Here is a 15537-nt window from a genome sequence, read left to right as displayed (position 1 = left end):
TTTTTGCTCTCTTCTGGCGTGTCTAACATCTCTTAGACTAGTTTGAAAAAGGTGCTTTAGACGAGGATGCAGTGGTGCCTCTCTCGGCACGGCAGTGATGATTGTGACTTTTGATTGCTCACTTCACAGCTCTGCTACAATCCCGTGACACTCAAGAAAAACTTTTTTTATTTCATTTTGGATTTACTTAAAAAGTTATGTCAACGTGTTTTATACACCTGTGTTAGGAGTCATTTGTGTTATTTAAGGAAAATATTGTGTGGTTAACTCAGTGGCTTTTCATTGAGTTGTTTCAATATTTTAAGATAAACTGCAGTCAGTTTCTTAGGAGTGACTTTTTTAGTGCACAATATTTAGTTGAAATAACACAAATGACTAAAGTAAAACTTCCTTAGTATATTATTTTAAACCAACAATGGTGAGATGTGACTTTTAGAGAAAAGCCACTCAGTCCAAATTATAACTTTTGATTAAACGATCTCAACTCAAATCTGAAAACCCACATCCCACAATTATTTTCATTATTAGGCATGATTGTTAAACACAAAAGTATGTGTCAAGAATTAACCTTCATGCGTTAGCTAGGCCAGAAGGTGCTCATGACTAAGCAAACCAGCTATGCCAACTTCATCTGCATATTGCGTGACTGGATTTAAATCTGGGAAAAGCTGAAGTGAACTTTAACACAGACTGTTTTTTACTAAACAACAGGTTTGGAGGTCAAGTATCTCTGTTATTTAGATTTGATGAGCTGTAGTAGTGTAATCATATTAAGCTGCTTCCAGGTAAGGGATCATAGGTGAACCAAGGCTGCTTCTTGACAAGTGGGAAATATAGGAAACTGACTATAAGTGAAATAAGGACCAAAAGATATCCATCCATTCATTTTCTACTGCTTATCCTTTTCACAACCATTCACACTTGGGCAATTTAGAGTTTCCAGTTAACCTATCCCCACAAACTGCATCTCTTTGGACTGTGGGAGGAAGGCGGAGTACCCAGAGTGAACCGACGCAAACATGGGGAGAACATGCAAACTCCAAACATCCCAGCCTGATGCTGGAATTGAACTCAGGACCTTCTTGCTGTGATGCAACAGTGCTAACCACAGTGCTGCCCGACCAAAAGATATATAAAAATGAAAAACAGTCAAAGTTATAACAAAACACACACACATCCAAAAATAACAAAAAATCCAACAAAATAAACTCTGAAAGTACAAAGCTGCTCACTTTCTGGGCAGTTTTTACTTTGAAAGAATAGAACTGCATTTTTTATATATTAATTTAGCTTCTCTGTTCTTTTTAAACATACTTTAAGAAGCTTGCAGTGCAGTACAAACAAATGCACTACTTGCTCTAGTGAAGCCCTTATTTTAATAACTGGCAGAACTGGCAAGCATTTTCTGAAAGTTTAACCTTATGTGACCTTGAAAAAGAGATCAGAGGTCCAAAGTAACGTAAAGTTAACTAAATTATTTAGACTCACCATATATCATCTCCTACATCCCTAGATGTTGTCAGTGCCAACAACAGCAGTAGGAAACATACTTTCATAGGTCTGTGTAGCATTATTATCACTTTGACCTTCAGACCGATATGTTGACTTTGAGGTCAAATGCGTTTTGATATTTTAATCAATATATGGCACTTTGACAATATAGAGCACACTTGCGATTTTCCATTCGGTGGTAGCACGTCGTACCAAGTACCATTTTTAACATCTGCTTGGACGAAGTTCCAAGCGATCTGAGATTATGCGTAAATGTGACATCAGCAGACTGCATGCATCTGATTGGCCAGTCAGTGGTGTCACTTGATGAGACACCTTCGCAAAAATGAAAATCGCCATTTTTGAAACCCGGCAATGAGGGGAAAGGCTCCACACAAACCAACAGCATGCTCCCCGAGTCTGACAAAAAACCATAAACCAAGCAGCAGGTGTACCGTCCCCTCAAAGTCCTCTCCTGTTGTGTTGTGTTTCAGAGACACACAAATGACAAACAAAGGAAAAGTATGGTAATTTGAGAGTTTAAACTAGTCTCACTATTGCCATGACCAGATGAGCTGTGTCATGACACTGATAAAGACACCTTGCAAATATCTATGAGATCATTGATGACCTAGAATGAGAAGGTGCTGTTTGTTCAGGTTTCAGTACAGAGCCACCACTCATCTGATGTCCTCTCCCTGGTCTCTATAAATTCTTTCAGGTATTCATTTTCTGTTTAACTCACTGCTGGCTGTTCAAAGTGCAGCATAAGTGAACAATGAAAGTGTTCATCAACAAATATCAGTTTCTGTTTTGAATGAGGCAAATGTGTTAATTCGCATCTCACTGGGTTTAGGGAGTTGCTTAGCGACAGAGCACTGATTGCATTTGACCACTCGTTTTGTTCACGTGACTCTCAAGAGTAAAAAAACATGTGCAATATATGATGGTAAAGATTGTATATGGGTTTTATTGATAGTCTTTCTGGCTTTCAGTTCATGAAAAAGCCAAAAAGCTCACAGCCAGATACTGTTTGCAAAAAGCTCTGCCGGTGGCAAACACATTTAATCAGCGCATGTCACATCGTATTAAAATGAATGCTGGGAAAGTGCGCTATGCTTAACAAAGAACAAACATTAAACAGATGGTACAGAATAAAAATGGAATATGAAATAAGCTAAACTTTACAAACACTATGAAAGGATGAAAATAGACACATTTTAAACCAATTAAAATTTCCACAGAAGAATTAAAAATGCTTTTCAGCCATTCCAACATGGTCACTGGACCACCGGGATTCCAATTTAAAGCTCAATAAAGTCACATTTAACACACTCAAAAAAGAAAAATGCAGTATTTACAGTCACACACTCTAAGAAGCAGACTGAGGTTATAACAACAGTCAGTCTCAGGATAACTCTCCCCAAGATACTACAAGTCTGTATGAAAAAGCACGCTAAGAAAGGTCAGCCATAACTCTGCTATCAAAAACTAGCTTTCAGATACAGTAATGGCAGGCAGCACACAGCTTGCTTCCCCATTCGCTGTAAATGAAAGGGATTTAAGAGCAGTATTGACACAGGTCATTGATATAGACCGGGCAGGGCGTTATCATTCTGCCTAGGCTTCTTCCCAGTGTGTTCAAAAGACACTGGGCATGGTGTTATACGTCTCCCAGAAATATATAACTTCAGATTAATATGGAGCAGCATAGAAATGAGACATTTATGCAAACAGTGGTCTGTATACAATAGTAATAATAGATTCTCTGTGCTTCCTTTCTTTCATGTACACAAAAGGGAGATAGGCAAAGAACCCCCAGTCCAACCCCCCAGCCCTACACACACACATCCACACATATATACAATATATTTATATGTCTTTCTTTACAATTAACTTATAGCTTTCCCTCTCACCCTCTTTCTCACAAGTGAAAATTAAAAGAAAACAACCCACTGTACATAAATAAAATGTGTGGTTTACTCTTACTGGATTAAGGCTACCAGATAAATATTTGACCTTGACCTACAGCAGCTAGGCTCAGTTTAGACTTTGCAAAGTTACAGTCAGCCTTCATCATAAAAACATAGAGACTATTAAATGGAGGATTTGGACACATATCTACTAGCCATTGTGGTGTGTTTGTGTTTCTGTATTTGTGGGATTACACGTTTGCCTAAAACAACAAATCCACGCTCATATCCCGACTCTTTTTGTGTCCAGACCTGAGTGGCCACTTATGTAAATGTGGGTGAACAAAACAATAGAAAAGCACCCGAGCAGTACATCCCCGCAGTGTAGCCTAACTCGCAGTTTACTACAAACAGTGTCAACATTATGAGTCAACACGAGCTTCTTGTTATGCTAATGGAAGATACATGTCACAGTGGATATGCAGCATGCATGATTGGACAAACACAAGTCCAACAGATGTGTGTTACCCTTGTTTGTTGAGACGCTTGTTACGGTGATGAGCTGGTGACTCTAGAGATTTCCCAAGGTTAGAGGAATCAGACACCAAAACAAATCCGGCAGCAGCGTTATCTTGGCAACAGGAGCGCGCAACGATGGACGAAACATGTTTTAAACATACGAGTTGAGGGATTTGTACAGTCTGGGAATCCAAATAAAATCCTGCTTATTATAATATAGCTAAAAGGCCATTTCCCAGGTATTATTCACCCATACATATTAATTACTTTGGCTCATTAGAGTTTACATCTCTGTACCGTGACTTATCACTTCGTGATATCATGTAAACACTGGTGTAGCTCTTCCTAGCCCTACCTTGAGCAGAGACGTTATTATCCAGAATAACAGAATAACAACCGTGTGGATGTGCAGGGCTTTATAAATGAAGCTGGATGGCAAAAGTCAAAAGTCGTCCTGATAAGTAGGGCTTTTGTACACGTGCAACCCTTGTGCTTACTTAATCATTTAATTATTATATAATTAATTAACAATTATATTTAATCATGCAGTATCACATTCAAGGACGCTCTTGGAAGGAAAGATCTGAAACGGGATTTCCAGAGTGTATCACGCAACATTTCAATTTCAATTTTATTTATACAGGTAGAACCTACAATAACACAACAGAGAAAACCCCAACAATCATATGACTCCCTGTAAGCAAGGGCTTTGGCGACAGTGGGAAGGAAAAACTCCCTTTTACAAGGAAGGAACCTCCAGCAGCAGAACCAGGCTCGGGAGGGGGGGGGGGTCCATCTACCACAACGGGTTGGGAACTTATACATGCGTGTGCACTTACACTCAACATCACTTGAATGGAAATACACATGTATATTACACATAGTGGTAGTGTTGTGTGTTATTTTTAATTTGACATATTTATAAGGTGTACATTTATTCAGTCTATAATCTTATATAGGGCTGTTCGATATAACGATTTATATCGGATGACGATATAAAAACGTCTACCGTTTGTTTCGTGGTGTCGCAAAATAAACTGTTTACGGCAATATTTTTTCATTGTTTTGATGGTCACTGTAGTGGCTATATTAATTTCTTAAAGTTCTCTCTTTCTCTTATATTTAATATAACCACACTACTGACGGACAAGCGCCTGTTTTTATGCGTTGTCGTTAGCAACAACAACGGTAAAACCATCGCGTGTCCGCTTGTTTATTTTCCACATACACCTTTCACAATAAAGCTCAAGATCCTGTTGAGACTTTTCAAAATAAACTGAATCACGTGAACGAGTATGCAGAGAGTTTACAGATGAGAAGCAAAAAAGAGCCGTCAGTTGCTAAAAAATAAACCTTAGACTCAAACGTTAGAACAGGCTTTTCCCTGCAGCACGTCGCGTAATAAATGCTCACAAAGAAAACGGCGGCCGTTACAACTTATGTCTAAAAATTTATCGTTTCATGCATCGGTTAAAACACCCGACTCCACGTACAAAATTTTTGTGATTTATATCGTTATTGGGAGGATAGATGTCTTATATCGGGATATGAGATTTTGGTCATATCGCACAGCCCTAATCTTATATTGTTTAGGAAGCAGCATACAGCATTATTTCAATGGGTGAAACATTTGATTTTTTTAAAGACATTATATGCATTCAAATTGCCAAAGTTATTATAATGGAAGGCAGACAAGAATGTCCTCCGAGGCATGTGTGAAACATCAGAGATGGAGCAAAGGGGCAGATTGCATAGCTCTGTGTTCAGTGCCCCAGCAGGGGGTTTGAATTATTGCACACTACAATTTAAGGCAAAAGAAAAGAAAAGAGGATGGCATTAAAAAAAACAAACAGAAACCTGCCAGACATGATTTTATGTACTTACTGTCTTCGCCTCTTCTTCCCACCATATTGTCTTCATTATTATCCCATTATTTCTTGGCATGAGCTGTGCCCCTAGCATGCCTCAGAACCACATTGGGCCAGACTTATTAAATCTCTCTCCTCCATCTTTGGCTCTTCACGCCGCATCTAATTTTTCCTTTTCTTTCACCTATTAGTGTTATGTTGCAAAGACATGATGTACAGGAAGAACCTGAGGAATGACTGACCTTGAGCTACCACAACACGATTGCCTTGTTCAATATCAATTTTAGCCTAAGGGCTCTATAGTAAGTTTAGGGTATCCCTGATGTACCGTTACACTTTATGGGCATTGTTAATAAGTCATGACCGAATAATTAAAGCAAGGTGAAAAAAATATTTTCCTGTTTTTCACAGGATTCTATGCAGTCCTGTGAAAAACTAAGTGCAGCTTGAAGAAGCACCTTTAGTAGCAATTAGCTAAGTTAATCATTTTTTGAATGACTTAATCAGTCTCGCACATGGCTCTTGAGAAATTTTGGCCCTCTCTTCTTCACAAGATTGCTTCATTGAGGCTTGTGGGTATTTATTTATGCACAGTTCTCTTAAGGTCAACCACAGCGTTTTGGTCAGGCTGAGGTCCACACTTTGACTGTTGCAACACCTTCATTCTTTGATTTTTAGCCATTCTGTTGTAGAGTTTCTGCTGTGCTTGGATCATTATCCTATTTTATGACCTAACTACGATCGTCGCTTTAGACTGTTTGACAGAGGTCGACTCAATAACTGCAAGGTGCTCAGGTCATATGGCTGCAAATCAAATGCAAGACCAACCCTCAATGACTACCTTTGACATTTTGGTATGAGGCGTTTTTGCTGCTTGCTGGTTTTCAACAAACAGGTTGCTGTGTATTGTGGCCACACGTCTCCACTTTGGTCTTGTCTGCTCGTCTCGTCATTGTTTTTGTGGTTTGTTCAGATGCAACTTTGCACACATGAGCTGTACTTCAAAACAAGCCTTACTTGTTCAGTCTTTTTTTCTCATTGCACTCTCATGAACTTTTAACATGGTGGCTGACGCCTGTAGCACTTGGGTTCTTCTAAGCGCTGCATGGCCTGACCTTGGGTTGAATTAAATGGGACATCAAGTCCTAGGAAGACTGCTTCATTCAACACACACCTGAATCGTACAGACCAGTAAACTACCACAACTTGTGCTTTTACAGAGGCGCTCACACTAGTTGATGATCGATTATTCAAGTGCTTTTGATCAGCCTCCTCTTTCCTGTGGAAGCAGTAAACCTGTACTTGGTTGAGTTCAGGGGACTGCACAGACTCCCGTGTAAACTTTATATACATATTTAACAGTTTTTCACTCAGTTGCATTATAATGCCGCTGAGCTGCACTAGCCGAGTTTATTATTCTCATATTCAGCCCATGAGCCCTCATTCCTGGGGGAGCTCACATATTATGCAGAACAATGTGCAGCGAATAAACCAGCTTTAGTGTTGAAGGAGTAAAAATGAGGAAGTCTTGTGTGCATTTATTTTAGCCCCAAATTGCCCCCACCCACCTTTAAATATCTTCTGCGTGTTAATAATATTAACTAGAACATACAGTCTGTGTTTGTGTGCGCATGAAGTGATACATTAAACGCATTCCTGGATGATTCATCACACACACACACCAACTTGCTTCCAACAGTTCTTTTCCTCTCCATGTGCAGACTACAGATAAAACATTTCCCACCAGCCGTTCACTCAAATGCCATAGCCTTAAGTGTCCTTTAGTCTCCTCTAACCGCTTCAGTACATATGTTCTTCCATTCACTGCTGCACTGATAAAACAAAGAAGCCATAAATAAAGACATTTTTACGGTAGGAAAAAAAAAAAAAAAATCACACACCTCATTCGATTCCATTTACATTTTTAAAAATAGATGAATATTCATCTGTTTGGAGCTGAGCATCTCATGCCGATGCTAAGAGAGTGACAGCATATATGTGGGTGTGTGCAACAAAGGAGGGCAAGATTAACGTGTGAAAAATACAAAAGCAGACACGCACGAGTGTGACCATACTCACGGCTCCAGCAAGAGCCACAATTTTTCTCCAGTATAACTGGATCAGACAGTTGATCTTTAGACTCTTAGGTCAGGCTCCGATACAATCAGCCACGGGGGATACAGTGTAAAGGAGAGTTGGCTGTCTGTGGAAAAGCATGAGAATTGGGACAGCATAATACAAAGGACTCTGGGGTGGTAAAATGATATTATAATGATAGCAGGCTAAACTGGTGCTGGTGGGACAATAAAGAAAGGGCCTATCTAATGGGAATGGATGAATAAGCCATGAAGCCAGGCAGCAAAAGCACTGGTCTGTGATAATGTAGCCTCGCCATGGTAAATCTCCAATACACACGTACACACAGCCACGCACACACTAACACAAGCATACAAATTCTTATCAAAATCAAATCTCAAACTGTGCTCTAGAACTGGGTCAGAGAGTGCCTCTCCTACTGAGTGCATAAAGTTTTAGTGATAACAAGAAGTGCAAAAGGGGAACTACAGTGTGAGAGACTGAGAGGGCAACAGAACAAGAGCAAGGGCCAAACTATTGCTGAAATAACAGTATGAAGACTCTGTCACTAATTGGGCAATTGCATGTTTATGCAATAATCATCTTTCTTCCTCTGTGTATATATAACATGCATTATTGAGAGACCTCTGCAGCACTGACATCTTTGCAGCTCCTCTTGTACAGTGGCTTCATTGTTCATCCCTGCTGAAACCAGGCTATATACAATCTGTCTGAGATGAACTTTACACTGAAGGGACAAACAAGTACAGCTAGTAGTTACTTAGCAATTGTTATCCAGTTATTTTAAATGTCTTAAATGTCTACAGAGCTTGCAGAGACGTGATAGAGCGAGAATACAAGCCGACGAATGTGTCCACTGAGTCCGAACTAACAAGGCTAAACGCCCAATGGCATTTCACGGATAAACTGCCGGTAAACAGCTCACCATGTAGTAATTTTACATGGTGAGCTGTTCTGATAAATATCAGAGGTATGCAATCAATGGATCTCTGTTTGCAATCAGCAGGTAATTAAGAACTCAAACATGATGGTGATTAGTTATTGTAGTGGCTCCACATTCTGTGTGGGTAAAGGTCATAAAGGAATCTGGCAGTCAGTTCAAGAAAACAATACCGGTATTTCTTTTGGTTGTAACCCAAAACCGAGCAACAACTGAGTATAAATGACACGTGACGTAACACTGGATGTTCGTGAGCCAGACGGAAACCGAGGGCGCATATTAAAATGTGCTAAAAATTTCTCTGCAGTGCCTGAATGTGCAAATAAGCTGCTAAAACTAATAACTAACACATTGCCTAAATGCACACGGTGGTAATTTGTCAATATTGTGTTTACAGCTTGTTCTGCCGCCTCTAAGTGGCAAAAACATTACTGCATCCCGCATTGCGCAGCGAACATACATTATGGAAAATGAACAAGCATGCCAAGAATTCGACAAATGCATCTTAAAACACTGGATATAATGCCGTTCGTGTTTCACAGCAAGCGGTGCGGGCTGTGAGGAGTTATGTGAGTTTTCAGAGGTATAACCTCAGGCAGGAAAACGCAAGCCATGCTGCTTTGATGCAATATAGATTGAAAGACAAATACACATGACCAGGCAGCCATGTGCACACGACGGCATACAGATATCTCATGACCCTTGTTTTCAGGTTCCAAACTCTAGCCTTGATTACCTCTATTTCCATCTTCTTCTAAGAATACCAAAGAGATGGAAACCTTGAGAGAAGATATTTAACATGAGGTTGTTTTAAAAAGAAATCTTTTCAGATAGATGTTGCAGGTGGGTTACAAAAATTACCACCAGGCAAACTAGAGCGGAATTTATGTGCCGAGCAACCTATGTCATCAATAATTCCCTTTAAACAGAAACTTTGATTAATAAAAGGTGCAAACTTCAAACTCTAACTACCTTTTCTGGTGTTGTTTGCCCAACTGTGTTTTCTTTAAAGACATGTGCGAGCGTGCGTCTGTCTGTACGCCGCTGAGTGTCTGATGGGCCTCTGTATGTGTTTCCTTTTTGGTCATTTTGAGAGGCTGCAGGAAGGGAAGATTTTTCTCATCATCACTTCAGCGGCTTCTGGTGTCAACAAAAAGAGAAAGATCTTCACACGGGCCGAGTCCTCGTATCCAACAGGCGCGCTCATTCGACACGAAGCTGACAGGAAGTTTCATAAATAAAGAAAAAAAAAAAGAAGGAAAAAGTGACCTAAATCAAACCGGTTGCACCTTACGGAAAAACAAAAACAATCCGTGACAAACATCCTAACCAGCCGCACATGAAAGCGAGCGTGAGACCTGAGAGAGGAGCCGGGATGCAAAGAATTTGTGGGAATGAGGAGCGAGCTCTGAGGTGGACAGCCTTGTAACAGAGTGAACTTGGGCAAAAAAACCCAACAATTTCAGCTCCACATGCATTATGCTCAGCACCAATATAAACCCAGAGCTTATGAAGCGAAGTTGGTCAAAGTCATGTTGGTTTTGAGACTCACTGAAGGGAATCAATCCTTGCCTCGTCGAGATAAAGCGCTCCCCTTTTCTCTCCTCCGAGCGAAGCAGCTCAAATTAACTGACTTTCTGCAACAACCGACTGAGTGGGCATTAGGACGCTGTTAAAATGAAGCATCTGTTTCCTGTAATGGGCAGAATGAATCGCGTTCCTGCCTCACATCAGTGTCGCAGACTTCGTGCCCCGCTCTGTGAATCACAGACTCTTCACCAGGTCAAACAGCCCAGGATGAATCATGCATACTCACGAAAAGCTCCTCATCTCTGAAATGTTTTCTCGCTGCATGAACCAACATGCAAACAGCATATCAAATAAAAGGCACTCTCCTTGGTGTGTCTGGATGGCTTACACATGCATCGCAGGGTGTCAGTGTAACACCTCTGGGCTCCAACGCCACACCACCAACAGCTCTTTGGGACATAATGACTCCATGTGTGCGTTTCTGTAGGAAACATTTTTAATGTGGTAACAGACATTGTTTAGTGCGCCACAAGTTTACTTTAAGCTACTTAAAAATAGAATGAATACTTGGATTGTTCTTGTAAAGCAGAACACTGTATTACAGTACAGTGTGCTGTGTGCTTTTTCTTGCCGAGTTATTTGGCTTGAAAGCATGCTGGTTAGTGTATTTACATCGTTCAGCGAAAGGTTTTCTGAAGTTTCACCTAAGAAGAAATTACCAAAACCCTGAAAAAGTCAAATTAACCCTTAACACAAAAGAAAAAAAGGAAAAGCAAAGATGAAAGTTAAAAAAAAATCAATATGATTTGTGTGCAGAACTCAGTTTTCTGACCCCTTTTCAGAGTCTCGGGCAACGCCACCTCAGAGAATATAGCTGAACAAGCTGAATTCAGCTTGTGCAGGTGGATAAAGGTGTAGCAGCAGTGATAAAGATAGCACAGTAACAGCAGGCCTTGAATAGGCAGGCGATTGTTGATTTTGGATTTTTTTAAAAATGCTTTGTGGTGGCTTCATGTTATCCTCAGAAATAAAACCCACTATGCCAAACAGAAAAAAAAAGAAGAAACCCAACAATGTGGTACAACTACAGAGCAGTGAAATGACAATACTCTGCTGTTCAGAACAACCTGTGCAAAAATGTGTGCATGCACAAACACAAATGCCCACAGACGGAGAAAGGGGGCCCGTAATCTCTCTTCTCTGCAGCTCATATAGTCAATCGTGCAAGATACAATTATACCCTGTGACCTGGGATCACCTACAGGAAATGAAAAGCATAACAAAAGAAATTCGAAAAAAGAAGAAGGAAATAAAAAGAGTAGATTGCCGAAGGGGTGTACTTTCAAACACAACTGTGAGCGTGACGGAAAAGGGAAATTCAGCCTGACAATACAAACAGGAGACGGATTCATCTTAACAGTTAACAGGTGGAGGCAGAGCGTCCTGACTATTAAATCAAACGCACTGGTTGCATAAGAGGAAGAAAAGCCATAAGGCACTGTGCGTGTTCAGCGGACCTTCAGAACAAAAGCGGAATGTGACGGTTTTGTGATCGTGATCCATGGACTCAAGGACGTAGAACAAAGCAAGAACAAATACACGTGTGTGAGCATTTTAGGAAGATACAAATATATCTGCGCACTGACCTACTGGGTTTCACTACTTGGGAACTTGTCTCCGGTTTCCATGGTAACGCTCATGACCTTCACCCTTCTCCATGTATCTTTTGCAATATGGCTTGCACACTCAAGACCACCATCTGTGATTACTTTACCTATCAAAGGACCGTCTTTGTGGGCACTGAAATAACGATTACGTCTGTCCGCACACCCACTAGTACTGGTTCAGTCAGAAACAGCCTCATCGTGGTTGTTATAATCAAGACGCGTGTTCAGAGCAGAATCTTTGTTTCAAGCTGGATTTCTGTGGACGTGCTTTGGACTTGAGGCTCCAAAGGTACGGTGGGTCGGTCACAGGTTACTGTGGAAATTAGATGCTTAATCCTAGTCCATGTTTCAAAAGGAGCCACATAAAAGCAGGCATTTCAAATTTAGCTGCTACAAGGCAGTATACCAGATGATGAAATTTATGTTAACAATGTAAAGACTGAACTACAAAATAATTGCCAGCTGTCATATTTGCTACATCTGACATTTAATTAGTGTGCAATTTCCTTTTGTTTGCATTACTTTTTAATGATAATGTATTAGTCTCAATAACTGACAAAAACTCATGTATCAAAAAGGATTCACTTCGCTATGATAGGGTTAAAATGTGCAGCGTCGCTGAGTAACACTTTACTGAGCAACACCTTATAAGTCACCTTCCTTTGCAGAAGTGGTAGCTGGACAGATAAAGCAATGTCAGCAGGAGATTATTATCACCGATCGTCACCGAGTAGTTATTAGCGAGAAAAAAATTTCACTGCTCTGATGGTTTAGAAAAGCCTTGCGACATTCAGCATTAGCGATGGGTCTGTTTATGTGTCTTCACGTGCAATTTCTTCTTTAAATGTCAGCTAAACCTGTGGACATGTTAGCGCTTCAAACTCAGGGCCATGTTGGTAAAGATGAGCAGGTTGGGTTGCGTGTTATTGCAGCAGATGGAACAGGAGAAGCAAAAAATAATTACAAATCCTCCTGTTTTTAATTTGCAAACGTAAAAAAAAAAAATGAATCAAGTGCACAACTGCAATATGTAGGTGTGCAACTGGTGTCCACCTGATCTGAGTGGCATCAGAGATTCCACATTACTCGAGCTCAGTTTCCTGTGAAACCGACACAAAGACTGCATTCAGTTTGCACATCGAGCTAACGCTATCCTCGCTCTGTGCCTGAAACAATCAGCAGATGTTCATTTCAAATGCTCCTTTGTAATCTTCTCCCAAACAGAATATTTAGGTTCCCCTTGGGTGAAATCATCAAACCTAACAGTAAAACGCAATTTTATGGCTTTCAAACTGCGCCAGCTATTTATTTACATATCTCCGCGCTAGCTCTTAATAGTCATGTCAAGCAGTTTGTAAGAAGGGAACAGCATTAATAATGCTCAGGACCAAAGCTTATCTGTTGCTTGCGATGAGACAATGTGCCCCCCTAAAAGGCAAACAAGCGATCTTCTTTGTGGTGAAATTACTGATTATATCCTCACAACCCTTTAAGTAAGCGTGTGCCCTGCAACGTCCACTGACTTTCAGAATCTAATGTTCAAACATAGAAGTGTTATTGGTGTGGGGGAAAGATGCTATATATTTATTCTTACGGACATCACACTGGAATTTCTTGTCATTTTTTCATTTAAAAGCCTCTTAGGAAAAAAAAATCAGTTATTTCCACTTCAATTTTCCACAAAAAAACAAAGATGATTAGAGCACTACTTTATTCTCACTTGCTAACAAATCGTCCCTGAAAAAAAAAGCCCTGGCAACTTTCAGAGCTCTCCTAAAAATTGCTCTTGTGGATGGATTTCCTTTGCCAGCTAAGTTTCAAGAGAAGATGCACACAAGTCTGAGTTTAGGTTTGAGGGATACGGTCCAGCAGCGAGCGGGACGGAAACATGCCCTTACCTGAGGCTCAAGGTCAGTCGTTCATCTTTTGCCCTCAGAAGATCTCCAACTGAAAATGTGGCACTACCCAGGAAGCTGCTCTGTAAATACAGGACAAAGAAGAAAGAAGCCCGTAAATGAAGTATCAGGTAAAGAGTTAAACAATTAAAAAAAACAACCGAACTCCTCTTTTGGTCGCACCATAGAGGTGATAGCAACAAGCACAAGCCATTTGCCAAGTACAATTCTGAAACTTCTGAAAACAAGTTCCTTTTTTGTCTCCCTTTAATCCGCTTTCTTTCCTTTCTCTGCTCCGACAACATGTGTTTGCTGCAGGCACAGTATGAACACGGGGTGTCAGCACACGAGAACTGGGTCATGGAGAGAGAGGTAGGGGACGAGCCCATCGGTAACGAAGAGAGATGATCCACATTTCTAGGCTACGCGCACGTTCCCTCCTTCCTTAACAGGAATGGCCAGATACGTGCACGTCTACTCACACCTACAGTCCTGCACCTGCATGTGACACCTTCAACATGAAAACTTGTATAGGAAGGGGGGAGGGCTGCGACTGTGCCAAGGACACAGGCTGCTGCTCCTGCTGCTGCAGAAACCTCTAACATGTAGGTAATTAACAACAGGTACAAAGGTGATTCCCAGCATTTCATCATAATGAGGGAGACACTTTAATTAAAGTATCCGCACACAATCAAGATGCTTTCAGCCCTTTTTTTCTCCCAGAATTTTGCTGTTTATAAATCCTACATTTATACGCTACTGATGGCTCTTCCAAAACTAAAAATAGCAGCATGTAACAGTTTGTGTCTCGCTCCTGTCTGTTCTTACATATTGTTGTCAAAGGCTTTGCCCTGCCTCTGAAGATGAAGAAAGTGAAGTCAGTTTTTTTAAATGAATGCAAAAAAAAGTTTAAAATATACAACATCGTCTGCAGAATTAACTGGAAGAAAACCTGAAATATAATAATAACTGCTATACCAGAAACTATCTCTAGTCGATAGACGGCGGAGAGTAAAAGTGTCAAAAACAGCAGTTCCTCCAATGGCCACTTGAAGCTTCCTGTCACTTCTTAAAGTGCTTAAATTTAAAATGAACATCCTCACTGCATGGTAACTTCCCCTTTCATAACAACTTTCATGTGGGGGTGAAGACAAGACAAGAACTAACAGACTTAAAAACTCCTTTGTCCCACACGCCATCAAACTGTTTAACTCCTCTCTGGAGGGGAGAGGGAGGGGAAACAGGTGGACAAAGGAGGGGGGAACAACTAAGCTGTAGTGCCTCTTCACTTCACTGTGCAATACCTTTTGTGCAATACTTTTGTTAATAGTCAATGGTGCAATAGACCTCAATACTCGAAATGTGCAATTCACTTGTATTTTTATTTTTATTCCTATTTATTCTATTTATCCCCTTCGCATATTTTATTTATATATGTCTCTGTATTTATATATGTGTGTGTGTGTGTGTGTGTGTATATATATATATATATATAATATTCTGTAACTCTGTAACTTTTGTTGGTGCTGTGCTTTTGGAAACCGAATTTCCCAGAGGAACCCACCCGAGGGATTAATAAAGTTTTATCTTATCTCTTATCTTATCTTATTTTATTTT

General features: G+C 40.3%; 1 protein-coding gene across 7 annotated transcripts in view; it reads right to left on the bottom strand.

Moving 5' to 3' along the window:
• inpp4b (inositol polyphosphate-4-phosphatase type II B) overlaps positions 1 to 15537 on the bottom strand; it is a 190901-nt gene that overhangs the window by 98807 nt on the left and 76557 nt on the right. For all 7 annotated transcript variants that reach the window (XM_085409653.1, XM_085409654.1, XM_085409655.1 and 4 more), the window contains one exon: positions 13924 to 14003. In XM_085409653.1, the coding sequence (XP_085265779.1) occupies positions 13924 to 14003 (80 nt within the window). The remainder of the gene's footprint in view (positions 1 to 13923; positions 14004 to 15537) is intronic.

Source organism: Rhamphochromis longiceps, linkage group LG6, assembly GCF_057381845.1.
Source record: "Rhamphochromis longiceps isolate RC_006_pf linkage group LG6, R_longiceps_female_GT1.1, whole genome shotgun sequence".
Classification (NCBI taxonomy): Eukaryota; Metazoa; Chordata; class Actinopteri; order Cichliformes; family Cichlidae; genus Rhamphochromis; species Rhamphochromis longiceps.
This window is presented reverse-complemented; position numbering and strand designations above follow the sequence as displayed.